General features: G+C 34.7%; 1 protein-coding gene across 1 annotated transcript in view; it reads left to right on the top strand.

The window, feature by feature from the left end:
• LOC106056736 (cadherin EGF LAG seven-pass G-type receptor 2-like) overlaps nucleotides 1-19,565 on the top strand; it is a 99,653-nt gene extending 80,088 nt beyond the window's left edge. The window contains exons 15-36 of the mRNA XM_056027619.1: nucleotides 3,062-3,284; nucleotides 3,988-4,089; nucleotides 5,241-5,335; nucleotides 5,709-5,912; nucleotides 6,035-6,218; nucleotides 7,171-7,311; nucleotides 7,552-7,651; nucleotides 8,176-8,355; nucleotides 9,598-9,748; nucleotides 10,975-11,181; nucleotides 11,733-11,886; nucleotides 12,210-12,276; nucleotides 12,393-12,459; nucleotides 12,580-12,659; nucleotides 13,302-13,470; nucleotides 14,663-14,758; nucleotides 14,848-15,070; nucleotides 15,462-15,620; nucleotides 15,720-15,794; nucleotides 16,113-16,223; nucleotides 16,362-16,482; nucleotides 17,286-19,565. Coding sequence (XP_055883594.1) covers nucleotides 3,062-3,284; nucleotides 3,988-4,089; nucleotides 5,241-5,335; nucleotides 5,709-5,912; nucleotides 6,035-6,218; nucleotides 7,171-7,311; nucleotides 7,552-7,651; nucleotides 8,176-8,355; nucleotides 9,598-9,748; nucleotides 10,975-11,181; nucleotides 11,733-11,886; nucleotides 12,210-12,276; nucleotides 12,393-12,459; nucleotides 12,580-12,659; nucleotides 13,302-13,470; nucleotides 14,663-14,758; nucleotides 14,848-15,070; nucleotides 15,462-15,620; nucleotides 15,720-15,794; nucleotides 16,113-16,223; nucleotides 16,362-16,482; nucleotides 17,286-17,307 — 2,931 coding nt within the window. The 3' untranslated portion in view covers nucleotides 17,308-19,565. The remainder of the gene's footprint in view (nucleotides 1-3,061; nucleotides 3,285-3,987; nucleotides 4,090-5,240; nucleotides 5,336-5,708; nucleotides 5,913-6,034; nucleotides 6,219-7,170; nucleotides 7,312-7,551; nucleotides 7,652-8,175; nucleotides 8,356-9,597; nucleotides 9,749-10,974; nucleotides 11,182-11,732; nucleotides 11,887-12,209; nucleotides 12,277-12,392; nucleotides 12,460-12,579; nucleotides 12,660-13,301; nucleotides 13,471-14,662; nucleotides 14,759-14,847; nucleotides 15,071-15,461; nucleotides 15,621-15,719; nucleotides 15,795-16,112; nucleotides 16,224-16,361; nucleotides 16,483-17,285) is intronic.
• The last annotated feature ends 410 nt before the right edge of the window (nucleotides 19,566-19,975 follow it).

Here is a 19,975-nt window from a genome sequence, read left to right as displayed (position 1 = left end):
ATACTTGAATACAACTCAAAATTTTATATCACCTTAATTCAGTGGACTTACTTTAGACCACATAAACAAATATCATATTATATACTTTTATCAATACCTCAATACTTAATTCAATGGACTTACTTCTTGCCAATAAATACCCCTAGGACTATTCTAGTCACTAGTCTAGATTCAATACAACTTCAATACAACTTCAAATAGATAAATCAATATTATACCTCCAACAGTAAATCACAATCCAGTGATACTGACAAAAAATTTTATTCTGACCAATTAGACTGTGTTTAAACACATCTATAAAATAATGTCAACCGATTAATCGGGACAAAAGATCTATATATAAATAATTACTCCTTAGACTCAGTTGTCCTCAGGATAAAATAGATCTAAGGCTCTCATAGGTATAACAATTTAGTTAATACCTGGAAACAATCTAGAATTTATAATCTAGATTAAACGTGGCTTACCTTATCTACTTAAGATAAAATTACTAATATATAATAAGAATAGTGTAAAATAAACGTAATAAGACACAAAAAAAATAAATCTATTCTAATGAGATGAGACTTTTTAGAGGAAGTATACACTGAAAGAGACAAATAAAGATGACTTCACTTGACTTCTAAAAAAAAATAAAATGTACGTGGATACGAACAAAACAAGACAATCTAAACAATCATCGAGACTTTATTAAATGGAGCAGGTCCACTTTCTAATGTGTCCTATAATGACGCCCTTATCAGGCAACCTGCTCTTAACAAAGATCTACTGTCCCTAATAGACTTAATTTAATAATAATGGAGAGAAAAAATAAACTTATCTTTAGTTAGATCCCCTTTGTTCAGTCCACGGAGCTACAACGGTCAGTTCCACACAAGTTCCCCACTGTCTTTGTCTTAGGCAAGGCAAGGTGTGCTCCCACAGGCTACTCGACAGGCAGTACTGAGTTAGGCCAATCTCTCCTGTTGCTGCCACAGTATGGTACGGTTCTCAGATAAAGTCCTCTGGTAGGGTTCCAAGGTTCCGGTTCCACTTGATGATCTGTTGGTGCTGGCTTCTGTCTTCAGGTCAGGAACATAAGTCAATACTGAGACAAGCTGGTGGTGCTGTCTCCAGAGAGGTAAAAAAAATGACAAAGTCCAACTCTCTCTTTTGATGAATATAAATTAGTCAACTTTACAAGTTGAATAGATGGTCACGCAGTGTGGTAGTAGGGTATACCATCACTCGTGTGTAGATTAGATTGCAAGCTCAGCAACACTGCAACAGTCAATTAATAGCTTGAAAAACAAACCTGACAAGGTGACTCGATCCAACGGTCAGCTTGTAGATACTAGATATGTAGACTCAGATGACTTTCCGTACTCACAATAAACAGATAAACCTGACAAAATGAGGTATCTTCACTCTTGAGGTATATAGGTAGAGGTATACTGACGACGGACTGCCCTAAATCACTTCAACGGACGAAATAGTTCTGGATTCAGACACAATAGATATAGATCTAGTCAATATAGATCCAAGTTCAATCTAAAAATATCCAACATGGCTGACAAAGCTAGACGCTGGTAACGGTTTCGAATTTTCTCTAATAGAAAGTCTAGATCCACTGGAACAAAGATGCCAAAATCCAGCTGCAGTCCAGATAATTAGCACAGACGTAGGGTAGATCTAGTAGAAATAAACGAATGTTAATCCAGTACTTCTCCAGTGTACTTCGCCAAGTGTAGAATTGTAGATAGATATATCCAGAACACGAAGTTAACTAGATTGTAGATCAAAATGACGCCCTGGCCGTCGTGGGTCGCCACATCTGTTGATGGTCTATTTTGTTGATGAGTATATATATGTTACTGGTGCATGCGAGTCCATATGACACAACAACAGAATGAATCAAGAATATACTTAATAACGCAGGCTGATAACTTCAACAATTTAATAAACAATAAAAAGGGCACAGTCCTCTGTCGTCGCTAGCCTAGCGTCGTCCTCTTAGGCGTCTTGTCCGTTATTCTTCTTGTTCATTATCCTACTCTGTTCTTACTCGTCACATTACTTAGGAAAAACCCGATTCACATTAACTTCTACGCATCTTGTGTCATTACAGTATATTCTGACACACTCCTCTCATTCTGTCAAAACCTGCAAGTTTTTTCAAGTTGCCAAGTGATCATTCTACTGCCAAGTGATCATTGTACTGTCAAGTGATCATTCTATTGTTTTGGGTTTTTTAGTTCATTCTGTGTTCATGGCCTTGTTCACCTAGCTCACACCAGTTCAATCAGGCCATCTATTGACAGTTTCTTAACATTTTTTTTAAAAATAGGATCCTATTCATTTCAACATAGTCCTACTAAAAGACACTCTGGTACCTTTAATTCCACACATTGAATCAGGGCTATAAATATTTCAATGTTTTACTGATATACCTTAACCCTTAAAGTGCTGAGCTGTTTTACAATGAGTGTATACAAAATGGAATTACAATTCTGATGTTTAGAGGCTAAACTACCTTACGCGTTTTAAGGGTTAAGAGACACTTGTCTATCTAGTTTCTATATTCCTAACTGGCTGTAAAAACAAAGGTATATCTGGGCATATTTCATCTTTTTGCTCAATGCTGAGATTGACAAAATATTTCTAGTCTTTAAAACTCTTGTGCATTTATGAATGTTTAAAGCGAAAACAATTCTTTTTCTTCTGATGTTTCTCTGTGAATGCAACAAAGTCACTCTAGAATCTGAAAAAGTCTATATATGTGTGTCTAGAATTGTTTGTGTTGTATATATTCTGATTCAAGCAGCAGTTTATTATCAGAGCTAATGTTTATTATTATCAGAGCTAATGTTTATTATTATCAGAGCTAATGTTTATTGTTAGAAGACAGCTTGTAGGTTTGTTACATTTGCAAACTAATTCAGACAAGTAAACTGTGCTCAATTACACTTGTATGTTTTTGTACTTTATATGACAAATTATATTAAAGCTACACTAGTGTGTATTAGTGTCCTTGTTTGATTACAAAACTATTTATTAAAATACTTTATTTCTCCTTTTACAGTCCCTGCATTATCTCCCTGTGAACAGTGATACTTGTTTCCCTTGCGACTGCTACAAGCTTGGCTCCAAGGACGTCACATGCAACCCTGTGACTGGCCAGTGTGGTTGCTACGATGGTGTCATAGGTCGTCGGTGTGACATGTGTGACAGCATCTTTGCAGCAGTGAGCAAAACAAAGCAAAAAGTGAATGACACAGCATATCAAGAAGTTGTCACGTGTGTTGGTGAGAAGCTTCAGTTCTGCCCTTACATCTATATCTAAACAAATAGAAACTATTGGTGGAGTTGTTCAGTTAACTTCTTCACTCAGCTCAGTCCTCTTAATGTGCACATTACTTCTAGTACACACATTACTTTTAGTACACAACTGCTAACACTTTAACTCTTTGCCATTGTCTCTACAATTCCTGTTCAAATGAACTCTTTAAAAAAATATATTAAAAATATCTTTTTTAATTTGAATTTGCATATCATCAAAGTTGAATTGTAGGTTATAGAAAAAATAATGTTCTTTTTTTCTTAATATAACCACTGTGGATCTATGTAAAGGCTGAAATATGTAAGCCTTGCAATTTGTGGTTTTAACACATCAGTGTAGTGAAGTGAGAAGATTCACTGGAAATTATTTTAAATAAATTATTATTGTCCTTTACTCTTGTCATGTTAATGGGCTGGCTGAGTGCCAGTATCTATCAGCCTTAAGTGCTGTCCTTAACTCTTTCTCTCCGTAACTGTTTACCACATTCTGGTGGAATCAACGCTGGTATAGTCAGTTAGGAGAGAAAGAGTTAATCCAAAACTCTGTTGTAACCTATTTGTCTGGAAGTCTCTTGAGTAAGTTAAATGTTCTGTGATAATTACGTCATGTGTATTTCACTTTTCTTTGGTCAATAATGTAACACCAAATGGCTTGTTGCTTTGTTTCAGTGTTCTATGAGGAATGTCCCAGGAACCATGCTGGAGGGATCTGGTGGGATCAAGTTCTGTTTGGTCAAGAAGCCCAACAAGATTGTCCTGATGGTGCCACTGGTCAGTTGACTACTTTGTTTTCATTCAACAAGCTCATTTTATTTACTGATGTAAAAATCTGTTCAGAAGTTGTTGTTTTTTTATTTGTGCATAAAGTGTTGAAATTGAAATCATTGGCACCAACAACAAGCTTGTACTATTTTAAAAAGACAAGTTGTGTGACTTGACTTAATCCTTTTGACTCACATTGGAGAATAGGACTGCAACAATACTTTGAAATGTTGGCTATTGGACTCACTTCTGGGAAATTCCCTTCAACTTGGTCCATTTCCATCTTATATAATACAGACGTTGCTTCAAAAAAGAAGATGATTAAGTCCTACGCGTCATGCATATTAACCAATGACTTAAATTCTGCCAAGTTACTGGTTTTCCTGGCTAGCTCAGGCAACCCATTCTATGCTCTAATAGCACTAGGGAAGAAGGAGCATTTGTACAAATTTGTCCTAGCATATGGAATGGGGAATGTGCCTACCATCTTTGCTTTACTGATCTGTTTGCTTTTGTCTTCCAGCCTTTCTCTTCCCCTGTGGGTTTCAGTCTTATGGACTGTTTTCCAATGCTTTCTGTTGTTGTTTGCAATGTACGCCCAATCCAACCCCCATTTGCCTTTTCTGTCAAGTTGTATCTGCTAATTATAATCTAGAGACAGTCTGAACATTTGTTCAACATTTGCCTCTCAGGACAAAACAAAACTCCTTGATTCTTTCTTCTAATGGAGACGCGCATATTGTTCCACTCAGAACACTGATTACAGTCAATACTTCAGAGGATGTGACTCAGCATGTACTAGACACACAGTCAATTTTTTCTGGACAGTTTCTGGAACATGGAACAAAAGGAGGCTGCAGGAACCCTTTTATAAGTTCATTTAATTTAATAATTTAAACCTATGCGGCCGCATAGGTTGCAGTGGTCTAAGGCTGGCCCTTATAAAGATCCTATTTAAAAATGGTTTCCTCAAACAGCATTATGCACTGAGTGTTATTGTCAAACACAAAGACCTTTTATCTATACACATCCAGCTGTATGGACTGTGAGGTATCCTCCAAACTATCAGTACTCTTGACTTCCATGCCCTCTAATGAAATCTTATTGTTTTGTTTATTTGGTGACTCAACATGTGTATTATGTGTATTTCATATCTACAGGGACAGCAAGAAGGAAATGTACAGAGAAACAAAGTTGGTCTGAGCCAGATCTATTCAACTGCACAAGCAATACTTACCTTCAGTTTGATGGCCAGGTAAGACATGTAGGTTGTAGAGCTGTTGACACTTAATCTTTGAACATACTGTTACTTAGATTGTATTCAATTTCATTCCATTGTCTTTTAGATGTTTCATTATTCTCTGTCCCCAAGTTACTTTTTACAAATAATATTAGGTCACAATGTTTAGAATTCTTTTTTATATAAATTCAAATTAGTAATTTTTTCGCTGAAAAAAATAATTGTATAGTTATTGAATTTTATTTCATGTAAACCTTTTTATCTTTCTAATGTTCAATTCAATTTGAAGTTTAATCACTGTCCCATGGAACAACAAATTAATTATACACAACTGTCTATGCCAATCACTTATCTATATAAGTTTAACTAGTCTCTGAATATTTTCTAGGTGAAAGCGTTTGAGTCTGGCAACATGAGCCCATACATTGCTGACTTCACTTTGAGTAAACTAAAGAATATCTCCTACACCACCACACCAATCTATGGTGGAGACATCCTGATGGTCTATAGATTTACTAACGTCTCACTCAACTATGAGATCTCTCAGACTGGACTCAGTATGATCAGTCAGCAGTACAGGGACTTTGTGCAGGTATCAACTGCTGATGCTTCAACACCAATATTCCAACATATATTTCTATCTTCATAGTCTTTGCTTGGTCTGCCTAAAAGGAATGAACTCATTGCTATGTCAAATGTTGTTCTTTAAAACAGAAACTGTTGGTAGCTTTGAGCAATGTGACCAATGAGAAGTACAGCGGTTACTGGCAGCAGGTCGGGAAGATGACAGGTGGCGCCACACATCTGATGAACTTGTTTGAGAAGTTTGTCGCCAAGACCGTACAGCTCCTGCCTCAGGCTCAGTCTGGTACTTATGAGGCTGTGTCTGATGATATGGGTAAGTGACGGATTAATCCCAGTCTATCGTTTTAATTTACATGCTGAATTATTATTTTTTTTGTGACACATGAGGGTCTTCATTAAAGTCTTTTAAGGTATATATGGCCTTGTTGATAGTACTTCCTAGTCTGTTTTAAAGAGTTCAAGACTTCAATGTCCTCAAAAGAGATAAAGTCCCCCTTCAAGACTTCAATGTCCTCACAAAAGACAAGTCTTCTTCTAGACTTCAATGTCCTCACAAAAGACAAGTCTCCTTCTAGACTTCAATGTCTTTAAAAGAGATGAAGTCCCCCTTCCAGACTTAAATGTCCTCAAAAGAGATGAAGTCCCCCTTCCAGACTTAAATGTCCTCAAAAGAGATTAAGTCCCCCTTCCAGACGTCAATGTTCTCACAAGACAAGTCTCCTTCTAGACTTTAATGTCCTCAAAAGAGATAATTTCAAATTTTGATAGCCAACTAAATCTGAGGTCATCTTGATAGTTGTCAAAAGACTCCTTCACTTTCACTGTTAAATATCAGGAAGCCCTTTACATAGCAGTGGACTAAAGATATTCCAGTTTGGCAGCCAAGTGATTTTAAACCCAGGGAAAAGGGAATTTTATATGTAGCATTTTTTAAAGCTATTAGTGTTCATGACTTATTAATAGTTCAAATAGAAACAGATATATTTTATTGAAATCTAGAAATTTTTATGAAAATTTTTACAACACTGTCGACAAATCTTGCATGGTGACCCAATGGTCTTAAGGGATAGGTAATGGTAAAAAAAAAGGTACAAACACTGCCTGCGGTAGAGTGCTAGTTTCATTTTTTTTTAAAGTCATTATAATTCTCGTTCTCATTTTTTCTTCTTCCTGTCATTAGAATTGACTAACTGCATTATGAAGTGAAAACTGTATTGTCCACTGTAGAAGTAAACTAACACAGTGTGTGTATATCATTTGTTTAGTTTTAGGTGTAGACTGGCTAAACCTGTACAACTTTTCTGGAGCCACTGTCCCTAAATATGACAACAATGTCAAGAGAGGTTCTATTGACAAGGTCGCTTCTGTCACGTTCCCTGCATATTTGTTTTCTCAGCCAGTCTCAGGTGAGTCCTTGACACATTTGTCATTTCATTTAGGTTATACCGTACATTCCTTAACTAAAAATCCTATTTCCAGGAGGATCTGGACTTAGAATTCATTGATTGATAAACAAGCATTCTATCATCTTGACCACCCTAAAAAAAGCAATATGTTTTATATATTTCTGTTTGTATTGAATGATGAAAGTTATAATTAATAGTTTAGCAAAAATGTTTAAACAGAAACAATTTTGTTTGTTTCAGGACCAGGCTCTGGTTTTGATGTCTCTAAAGCTTACTTTGGCTACGTTGTGTACAGAGACTTTGGTAAACATGTCAGCATGAACACAGATGACACAATACGGTAGAGAGCATGTTTTTTTTTGTTGTATATCTAATGTCATGCTTAGTTTGAGATCAAAATCATTTCTCTTTACCATCTGCATTTGTAGGCAAGAAAATTAACACAATAACTCAGATAATAAACTCAACATTTTTTTCTATTTAAACCATAAAATTCATTTTTTTGTTGTGTGCAATGTTTTGGCTTAAAAATAGCAAGGATAGCAATAGTATAAAAAATATTCATGCATATTCCTTTTTATTGGTTTATGAATGTTACTTGTGTCACAAGTTAGTTTATAATATATTTATGTTTTTTCTGTTTAGTTGTTAGTTTATATAGTCGTTTCTGCATGTGCTATTTTGTATGTTCAAATTTAACAAAGAACAATCATATAATCCTAAAAATAATATAATTGAATGAATATATATATATATATATAAATAATATTGTCCTTTTATATTTAACTTTAAGTGACTAACTTTCTTACTTAAAAGTAACTTGACTATTGTTTTAGGAATGTGTTGAATTTTTTTCATTAACAGACGCACAGGACGTCCAATGACTGTCAACAGCGCCATTATGTCGGTGGTAGTTTCTGAGAAAGAGAACATAACTCAGGGCTATATCAAGGATCCAGTTATTTTGACCTTGAGACTGATGTTACCGAACAACAGAACCAACCTGTATTGTGCGAGATGGGTGCCCAGTGCATCAGATGACAAGTAAGTTGGTAATTCACTTCAGCAACTAGAACTGGGACTTGTTTGGTGAAGTCATCGCATGTCATTATCTGTATTATATTTTTTCAAAATAGGTGGATCACAGCTGGGTCTCCCCCCAATGCCTAAATAATATTACTCTGGTATTAATGCAGTAGTTAAGCATAAAGGAAGGGTCACAGATTGCATATGCCATACACAACAGTAGTAGAAGGGAGGGTGGAAGTACAATAGCGCCTGGTGATTACAGATGACCAACCTGAGACCGTGGCTGTGTATCAAGGATTGATCTCTTTAGTCAACCAAGATGTTTCAAAAGAAAATTTTAATTTCCTGAGATATAAAATGGCACAGAATGCAGTCATTAAAATAGACCCCTTTTTTTAACCATAAGTGGCAAAATTAGTAGATTTCTAAAGAAGGTTACCTTGTTGAATCTTAAATTAATATTAAAGTTTACAGTAAAAGCAAGTGGTCATTGTTCACAGCAAGATAAGGTCAAAATGGTGGCATCCTGTTTTAATTATGCTGAGATGATTAATATTTAGATATAGTGGACATTATCAGGAGCCAGAAGGTCAACATGGGGGCAAGTAAAAGCTATTCTTAATAATATTTTAGTACTGCAGACATTCATTTGTGGGATGTTATTTTTTTTCTTTTTATAAACACAACTACTTCTCAGCATTCGATTACAATATAGTCATTATAAGAATTGTATTCTAAAAGACTTCTGACCTGTTCGTACAAGTAACAACCTTAAAGTTAAAACCTTTCCTTAATCAAGCTGACATGTATTTTGTTATTTGATTTCACATTAATGTTGGATTATCAGTCTTTGGTGAAGACTGGGGTTTTTACTTTTGGGATTTTAAAGGCGCTTCTGAGTCCACGCAGCTCTAATGGGTACCTGACATTAGTTGGGGAAAGGTAAAGGCAGTTGGTCATTGTGCTGGCCACATGACACCCTCGTTAACTGTGGGCCTCAGAAACAGATGACGTTTACATCATCTACCCCATAGATCACAAGGTCTGGAAGGGAAACTTCTATCAGTCTTTGAAAACTTAATGACTGAAGAGTTCTAGGGATCTACTTGAGCACAACATGTTTGTATTAGCATGTCTTATTTGTACATAACATTGTAACATAGCTGTATGTGATACCAAGACTGGTGTCTGGAAATACAACTTTAAGGATTTATTTTTGTAGCCAATGAACAAAATGCCGTGTTTCTGAATGTGCAGGTCTGGCATTTGGACGGCTGCTGGCTGTAAGACAAGAAACACCAGCTGCCGAGTGACTGTCAGCTCTGACCACTGTGAAGAGTTCTACATCACCTGTGAATGTAATCACCTGTCAACCTACGCTGTCATCATTGACGTGGCTGATGGCACTGTGAGTTCACTTTGTAAACTTAAATTGAAATTTGTTGTTGCTTTCAAATGAATTGTTTAGTGTAATGGATCTTGTTACTGTTGAGTGTGTTGAATTATCAGAAGATATTTGAGTATATTGAATTATCAGAAGATATTTGAGCATATTGAATTATCAGAAGATATTTGAGTATGTTGAATTATAAGAAAATACTTAAGTATATTGAATTATCAGAAGATATTTGAGCATATTGAATTATCAGAAGATATTTGAGTATGTTGAATTATAAGAAGATATTTGATTATATTGAATTATCAGAAGATACTTAAGTTCACATGTATTTAAATGCAAAGTTCCATCCTCTATTGCGCAGTAACTAAAAGACTTACAAATATATAGAATAAAATGACTGAGTCAACTACAGTTTAAAAACTTCATATAACTTCAATACAGAACTGGAAAAGTCTGGTCTCGGTCACTTCTGTGAATGTTTTACGCTAGCTGCTGTTTTTCTTTAGTCTTGTTGATATTGAGACTCATTATTAGTCCCAATCACAGTCGGTCTCCTATGGCGTATCACTGCAGGAGCATTATTTTTTAAATCTAATGTTGAGAGAAAAATAAAGAACAGACTAAAATGGTCCATGTATATAGATTGGATAAAGTGCAGTTGACCCAGTTTTGTTATCAAGGGTTTCCCCAAGATCATTACTGTAGCCCCTTGGGAACTCTCCCTCTCAGCATTGCTCTCTGTACTCAATAAAATGGTTGGGGGCGTGGCTTCAAATATTACCTCCCAGCCTTGGAGAACTTTTTTTTTTAAAGAAATATGATGCAGTTCTAAGCTTTTCATTTCTCTAATTCTGTTGCTCTTATTTTTGTGTGTGTTTCATTATGAAATGTTTTGAATATCCCAGACAGAACTACCCTGCACCATCAAATAAGGGGGAAAAATCTATTTACTTAACATTTTACTCGTATTGCCAAAACTTTATTAGAAAAATTGAAAGTAAAAAATTAGTATTTAAAATAACCTTCAATATTCAGCAATGCTTTAGAATTGTTTCATAAAATGTTTTTTTGGTTATGATTGTTATACTACATAGGACAATCATATTTGTGGAGGATGAGAAATATAAGAAATTGTTTGAACATGTTTTTTTTTTAAGGAATATCTGTAATTTATAAGATAAGAGAACTCTCCATTCTATTGAGTCTTTCCTAACATTTCAACTTTCCTAACCCAGGCCTTGTTACCAGCTATAATAGACATGGAGGCTATAACCTATGTACTGACAACTCTGTCTCTGCTGCTACTGCTGTTGTCATTCTTTGTCCTGTTCACCTTCAAGAGACTCCAGTGCAACTGGAACAGCATCCGCATCAACATCATCTTCACCATCTTTATCGTGGACCTGGCCTACGTCATTGGAATCAATAAAACAAGCCCAGAGGTTTGTGATCCAGTCTAATAATATGCTTATGATAAATCAATATTTTAGACTTTGAACTTTGGTGTCTATCATGGTTTATCTTCGTTCCCTGAAGGAACCTCTCTTGAAGAGCTTTAAGTACTGGGGAAGATTAAATTGTTGACAGGAAAAATTTTTCCTTTTAAAAAAATACTACTAATTTATAAACACTGAGTGGTAAAGCGCTTGGCTTCTGAACAGAAATGTCCCAGGTTCAAAGCCTGGTGAAAACTGGGATTTTTATTCAGGATCTTTAGGGGACCTCTGTGCCCACCAAGCTCGAATGGGTACCTGACTTAGGGAAAGTGAAGGCGGTTGGTTGTTATGTGGGCCACAGAAACAGATGACCTTTAAGTCTATGATCTGTAAGAGAACCTATTTATATTACCCATTATAAATAAACAAACTAAATTAATTTCCTAGCAACATTAAGTTCCTTGAATGAGGTGATGCCATTTTCTAGTCAGTTAATTCTGTCTTCATCCCTTGTTTTCTCTGCTAAACAAAAAAATTCAAATGTTTTCTTTCACCAGCTTTTCTGTCGCTTGATCGCCATTGCCTTGCATTACTTCTACATGGCATGTTTTGCCTGGCTGTTTGTTGAGATGCTTCACATTTACAGAATGCTGACAGAGAAACAAACCATCAACTATGGTTCAATGAAGTTCTACTATCTACTGGGTTATGGTAAGACTTGACCTTTTTACTTTGGTTTTATGTTTATTTGACTAGAACATAATGAGCTCAAAATTTGGCTCTCATTCTGCTATCATAACTGAATATTCAGGCTATTCACAATGACATAACTTTCTTCGGACTTGAAAACAAGCCTTGTTATAACTATCAGTTGGTACAGACTATGTTCATCATGTGACAGTCATGTGATATTATTGTTCCAGTGTCATTAAAAATCGAGTGCTGTTATACAATCCTTGCATGACAGCACCAGTACTAAAAGTGCTACACTAAACCAATATGACAATCATAAATGTACTTTCTTCTACTTACAGTAATACCTGGCATAGTTGTAGGCCTGGCTGTCGGACTTTATACAAATGCTTATGGCAATGCCAGTTTGTAAGTGTATTTCCTTTGATATATAGACTAATACTTTGAAGTATACAAAATCTTTTTTACTTCCTAAGTTCACATCTAAAGTCATTCATTTATTTATTTTGTAATGCTTTTCTCAGTTGCTGGTTAGTGACATCAGAAGCCTTTATTTGGAGTTTTGCTGGACCTATAGCTTTCATTATAGTGGTAAGAATGTGTTTGGCATGGCTCATTGGTGTTTTTAAGTAGGAAAAAGTATTACATCTTATATTTATAGGTATGGATTACATTGTACCTGTAGGTAAAAGCATTCAAATTGTTTTACAGGTGAATGTCTTCACATTTTTGTTAGCCGCTAAAGCAAGCTGTGCAGAAAAAATTCCAGTTTCCGATGTAGGCATAGTCAGGTAACTCATGGAACAGTTGTTTTTTTTTCCTTTCACCTTAGAAATAGAACAAGGGTGCTAGGTAGAGCTGTACTAATATTTTATAGAATAAAGTTAATACAAATACACACAAAAACTCTTTTGTTCCTTTGGCAATTCAATTGTTGAACCAACTGTTTTAAATTTTGCATGTAATGTGAAAGAGAAACTGGGGTACAAAACTAATTCACTGATAGTAAAGATGATGATGATTATTGTTATTATTATTAAAAAACCTGTAACCCAACTCTGTAGAGCCAGTTTATGATATTGTTGAGCTCTCAAGATCTAAGCTATATCACATCCTCATCTTTGTATTGCTCAGTAGATAAGAACTAATATGATAAGTATGATTGACATAAAGAGGTGCTGTTTATTATCATCATTGTTGTAAAAAAAATTAAAAAGTGAACATCAAACCATGAGAAAGAGGGGGGGGGGGATTTTTAAAAATTATTTATTACACAGCATGAACATTGACTTTTATTTAGAGCCTTCTATTAGTAGTCTAGTTGTTTGATACTAGACTTGCTTTATAACTTTTGTGTCAATTTTGCGTTGTTCTAATGTAGTGCTGACCTTGTTTGATGTCAGTAGACACCTAATGCTTGCCAACTATTTCAGGATGGGTCTGTTGTACTCCATATTTCTCTTACTCCTCTTGTGTATCACTTGGATCCTGGGTCTACTGTCCGTCAACTTTGGCCAGCTAGTGCTGCATTACTTCCATGCCATCTTGATTTTTTTTGAAGGGCTCTACATATTTGTGTTCTACATTCTCATCAACAAGAAGGTAAACAATTTTATTTTATTTCGTTCATTTTTACGTGTTATGGAGAAAAATGCTAAATATTATTTAGTAAATTATATTCATAGAATAGAATCCATCCTATAGTTGTGTGATAGGGCTTGCCTGTGTAGTTGTTGATGGCTGTCAGACTTTGACAGATTACTCTGGAGATGTCTGGGTTTCTTGTACGGATGTCTTAGATGCACTTAAACTACTACAGAACAGAGCCTATAGTTGTAACAAGTAGAAAGATTAAGTCCAAACTGTTATACAGACTTGTATGAAGTTTAATACTGAAAAGGTCACAGCCGAGCCAACTGACTAATAATGACATCAATAGATTATAACCCACTAAGCTAAATGTCTCTAAAAGTCGCGTTCAAAGTCTGTCAGTTATGCTGCGTCTCTACACTAACTAATGTCTAACAATACTAAGTGTCTAACGATTGTCTACAAAGATTTAAAATCTGTCCTCCAAGCACAACATTTAATGTAGGTTAAACTGTTGAAGAGGCTGGAGCATAGCTGGCAGAGGTGTCTAGATTTAAAGGAAGTTTATGAAGACCAGCCACATATTTCTGGTAAAAGCCATGAAGAAACAATTGCTTAGTATACAAATTGAAATATTTTTACAAATAAATGTTTTGAAAGAAGTAATAAAGTCTCAGTCCTAGATTTCATTTCATTGGCCATGCTTTTACCTCTGAGACAATGATAAAGGCAAATTCCTTGTCCCATATGCTAGGACAAATGTGTACAAATACTCCTTCTTCCCTAGTGCTATTAGAGCATGGAATGGGTTGCATGAGCTAGCCAGGAAAACCAGTGACTTGGCAGAATTTAAGTCATTGGTTAACATGCATGACGTGTAGGATGTAATCATGTTCTATTTTGAAGTAACGTGTGTTTTATAAGATAAGTGACTGCATTCCCTCTCCTAATGTTTGTAGATCTCTGACCATCATACAAACTCACTTTTAGTAATTCTAGTTGTATAGGTTCAGAATTGAAAATGATGGTAAAGTTTTCAAAGTAATGCTTTGTGTAATTAATGTACGTTGTGGTCAGAGTTTTGCATATTTGATTAAAGACTTATTGCAACACACTTTTTTTGCAAGCATCACATTTTAACATTACAAACCTTGTCATTAATAACTCAGCCATGTTTCACTGATATACCAAACATCTCTGACAGGTTCGTCTCTGTGTTAAGAGATTTTATTACAGACTGAAAGGTAAAAAAGTGGAGTTTGATGAAAACTTCTCTGGGAGAAGCTCCCTGCATCATTCTGTAAGTCCTCAAGAGTTACTCCTTAGTGCGTTAATATAACCTTAATATGATGAAACAATTTGATATCATCTGTTTACCAAATGTTTCAGAGATCAGCTCTTGCTTATCGCCATGACTCATCCCATGATGTGGGTCTGCGCAATAACATTGGCATATCCACTACGTCCACCACCTCGCAATCCACCAAGAGCAGTCGGGGAGTTAAAGCAGACAAATACCTCCAGAGTACCAGTAGCTCTACAAGTGATGGTCCTGGCATTACAAACATACCTTATGGTTTTGAGTCCCCCTTCAAGGAGAAACTTCAAGAAGGTAAAGAGATTACATTTTTACTTAACCCTTAAAACGCGTGTGGTAGTTTTAGCCTCTAAACATCAGTATTGTCATTCCATTTTGTATGCACTCATTGTAAAGCAGCTCAGCACTTTAAGGGTTAAATAAAGTCCAGAATTAAGAGTGATCAATTGAAGCTGATAACAACAGCTTTGGTTTGAACCAATGGGGACAAAAAAAAAAATAATATAAGTCTAAATGAAATAAAGAATTGAAAAAGTCTAATCAACTTAAAGGTAATGAATGGATATATAACAAATTATGTAATTAAATTTTTAAACTAAAGAATAAAGGAAACGTGTTTAAATTTATCTTTTTTTTTTACTTGTGTTATAACTTGGTTTTTAACAGCAATTTTTTGTTGTTCCAGATTTGGAAGGTAAAGATGGTAACGATTCTGACTCTGACAGTGATGCCAGTATGGACAGAAACAGTCTAGAGTTAGCATCCAGTCATTCATCAGATGAGGAGGATGACTTTGACATTGGGCCTGGTTGGGAGAACCAGGTACCTAAAACTAAAGCAGTTGGTAAGTCTTGGACAGACATGTTTAGATAATAAATTATGTTCAACTAGTTGTATGATAAGAAAAAAAAATGTCTCTCTTTTTGTTGTTTTCTTTTCTCAGAGAGAGCTTTAGAACAGTTAGAAAAACTCAAAAAAGAGAAAGAGAGAGAGCGTCTGGGACAAATCAATGACGAAGGTAAGAAATATATTCTTTAAATAAACTTCAACGTTAAAGATTTCCTTTTAAAAAAAGATTTAATATATTTTTAGCATTTCAACATAATACCATTCTAAAGCCTTCTTTAATACATTGGTAAATGATATTTTCATATCAAATTTCTTCTTTTTTTTTTAAATCTGCTTTATAAAAACATCATTGTCAACATTTTTATATTTGATGTCTATGTCCATGTATGATTCTGTGGAGAAAAGATGATAATATTTATAAATAGTTTAAAAGTGAACCATGCCAATTTCACTGTTGTAGTACAAAATGATTGTTTCTTGATTTCAGACCCACCAATGGAATTGATAGAACACGGTGGGAGCTTAAGGATCCCAACTTCTCATGTACCTCGGACGTCAAACCCACCAGATGTCACTCTTTCAGCTCTACAACTAACCAGTAAGTTCATTGAACTAATGAATTAGCAGCTTAAGACATTCATGTCTTTTAGATTCTGGTTTGTTTGTTTTTCGAAAGTAGATTGTTATTCCTAACTAGCTTGTTTCTAATGACTATCTCTTGTATTCATTTCAACAGCCAGGCCAGTTCTCCCTCCTTTAAGAACTGACAGTCTACCATACATGTCTGACAGTAGTAGACAAGGTGGTAACACAGTTCAAGTGTTGACACACAACGGCAGCATTTCTTCGGACACAGAGTAAGTGCATCACGTCTAGACTACTTACTTATTTTACTAGTTGGATGTAGGTCTAAAAACTAAATTCTCTGCATTCTTGGAACCTAGAAGACACTCAAATTTGTTATGATTTAAAGCAGTCTAAACAAATCTATTATTCATCATCTGTTCCTTGACTTTCATCGTAACCAAGTTCTTATACTTTTTCTGGTCAGGATATCAAGAGAGGGGTCGGTCCATTCGTTTACATTGTCTACCAAGCTTTTCTTTTGGCTACCCTTTCTTCATGCCGCCTCCACTGTAATTTTATTCCAACAAACGTAATCTATTGTAACAGACATGAGAACAGGCAAAATACATATTGCTGGGACTTAGCCAACAGCGAGCTCAAAGAACCTCAACGAAAGGAGTATAGGAAAACACTAGTTTAATAATAGAACAACAGTAGTGCGATAACAAACATCCAACTTGAGTACTCAGTGATACCAACACTTCTTATTGTTTACATCCTAGATCTAATTATTGACCATCTTTGACTTCCTCTATCTCTTAGCATGTCTATGTCCTGTGTCTCATGGTGCACAGTCTCGCACCTAATGACAGTGCGCAATGTAGGGCCATATCACTATGTTTCAATTCTAAAAATAATTACATGTTCTAAATGTTATCTTAATTCAGTGATAGAACTAGTTACAAGAATTATTTTATTTATTTTACATGTATATATAAATAAAGGTATTCATGTCTCTCTGTTACTAAATAGAAACAAATTGACTAATGATATTTCAACCCTTATACCTTGTGTGCATTCTTTTGTTTTTCAGATCCAGTGAAACAACTGCTTGATAGCAAGGTGCTAGAGTTCAACACTTCATTCATGCAAGACTGTAGACTATGCTGCTGAATTCCCGCACTGACCTGCACAATTGTATATATTTTGCCTTGTCCATTTTTGAGTTTGCAATTTTTAACAATGTGATTTTTAGATTTATATAACTGAACTCTCAAGATATTAAAAAAATTATTCAGACTTGGTACTTTGTTGAGGATAATAGATAGACCATCTTCTCCAATCATGAACTATCTTTAGTCCTTGCTTCATCTCATCTAGTTTGAATCAGTCTCACTCCTTGTTGGCCACTAGACTAGCATCAAGGTTAGAACTGTGTCATGTTCATTAAGCATTGTAAATAGCCATTGAGTCGTTGAGTCTATAAGTAACATGGTAAGTAAACTGACTTTAGAATTTAGAAAAGCTTTGAACTCAACAAAAGCATTCCCTGTGATGATGTGTTGATATTGTGTTCTCTCCACATGTAGCACAGTGTGTGTAGTACAAATGTAGAGTAGCATCATGTTCAAGGTTGTAGTACTGTAAGACAGATCTAACCACTGTCTCTAACATCCTGTAACCTCAATACCAATAAGAACTGAGTAGAGACCCTTGTCTCTTTTTGTAACCAATGTTGAAGTGAAAGTGTAGAGTGAACAAGCTAGGCCTTCTGTCTACAAGAACGGCTATCATGAACAAATCTTCTTTTTTGAAGTGTTGTTTGTAACTTATAAGATAAATAGTTATGAATAATGTGCTAAGCTTTTTTTTTTCTTAGTTGGCAGTTGCTTTTGAGTTGTCTTTGAAGATGACATTAAAAATATGAACTCAGCAATAGAGAATCTTGAATTATTGATGACTAAATGCTTCCACCAACTATGACTAATTTGTTTTAAATTGTAATCAGTATTTATGCTGCTTACTATCAGTGTACTTAACAGTCACAAAAACTTATGGAGACGAAATTGTTGAAGTCACATTGAAACTACTGAGTTACCTACCCTAACCTTCCAGAATCCAGAATCATTGCGATTTCTCTTGGATTAAAACAAGAGAGAAAGAAATGAACTACCCAGCAATACAATTTAATTTATCAAATAAGTTTTGTTTTCCTTCACCATTTCATGTTTTGTTTTCCTTTGGAAACTTCATAACAACTATAGTCTCATGTGACAGCTCTGATTATGCTCATGTATATTTGAAAGCAATGTGAATGTAAGTCCAAGGAGGATATTGAAAGACTCAGAAATGTTTCATGTTGATGCTACAATTGTGGTTGCTATAAACTAAATTCAATAAAGAAATAAATTGTTTTTTGTTAACGATGTCCAGATAATGGTGTTATCTGTTTTTAATGGTTGTGTTTGAAAACAAATAGTTCCTGTGAAATCTGTATGGAATGTAGTAGATCATTGCTGGCCCAGCACCCCCCCCCCCCAGATGCTTTTAGATTTTGTAACCCTATTTTGAATGTTTTGATATACTCTTGTGATCATTTTGTCACTTTATATTTATATCATTCCCAAGGAGCCTGGCTGTAGTAGCCATCTTGTATTGGTTTGGTTTAAATATCTATATATACAAATCAATCCATTTTTTGTGTGTGCATTGTTGTAAATATTGTTAATTAAGATGAGACTTAAAGCATACTAAAATGATTGTATATGCTCATTGAATGAAACTATTTGATAATGATTGTGCCAATGGAAGAGCAGGAGTTTTAGTTCCTGTTTTTCTTGTACATTGCCCTCAGTTATGCAATTCAGTTTGTAGAGTTCTTTGTTTTTTATATGCTTCTATTGTATACATTGTCCAACAATATACAGTGGTAGGAAATATTCCATTGTTTTGTATTTTAGTAAATATTTTTATTTCTCTTTTCCAGGTAAATTGACCAAATGTTATGTTGTTGGTTTTTTTTTAAATATCAATATATTTGCAACATATCCATTGATTTCTTTCAATCCAATTGATTGTCTCTGTTATGAATGATAATTTTATAATCTATGATTTACAAAGATATTCATTTCTTTACAGCTCTTCAGTTTTTGAACTCTATATAATTATTATTATATTTTATTCCATCAAATAAATATCTACAGAAATTCCTTACAATACTGTGCAAATGTGGAAATCTTTACAATGACATTCAAAGTTTGCCTATTTGTGTATATACACTATTTATAAACCTTGAGCTTCATGTTGAATGTGAACTGACCAAATGTTGAATGTATTTATACAATAAAATGTTCTGTTTTTATATTATTTTGTACCATGTGAGTTGGTTTTATTTTGTGATGTGATTCAACTGTTTGTTTGGGATTCAATGTCTTTAAATTAGTAAAAAATTATAAAGTATTTTAGACAAAAATTGGCACTTGAAAAGTAATGCTGTTCTAATATCATCTACAGCAGTGTTTATTAAACTTTTTTTTCTTTAACAGAACATTTCACACATTCTGAATATTTACTGGAACACTTTGCTTATTTTTTTTTAGAGAGGTTAATTCATGGGTGGCCTACTAGATCTAGGTCTAGCTAATTTCTCCAGTAATTAGTGGAACACCTATTCAGGCCTAGAGAGCACAGTTTGGGAAACACTTGTCTACAGCCTGTGCTGTTTGGTCACTTGTAAGAGGAGGAGCTGTAGAGCAAACAAAAATATAATTAAAAAGTAAAAGA

This window comes from Biomphalaria glabrata, chromosome 4 (assembly GCF_947242115.1).
Source record: "Biomphalaria glabrata chromosome 4, xgBioGlab47.1, whole genome shotgun sequence".
In the NCBI taxonomy this organism is placed as follows: Eukaryota; Metazoa; Mollusca; class Gastropoda; family Planorbidae; genus Biomphalaria; species Biomphalaria glabrata.
This window is presented reverse-complemented; position numbering and strand designations above follow the sequence as displayed.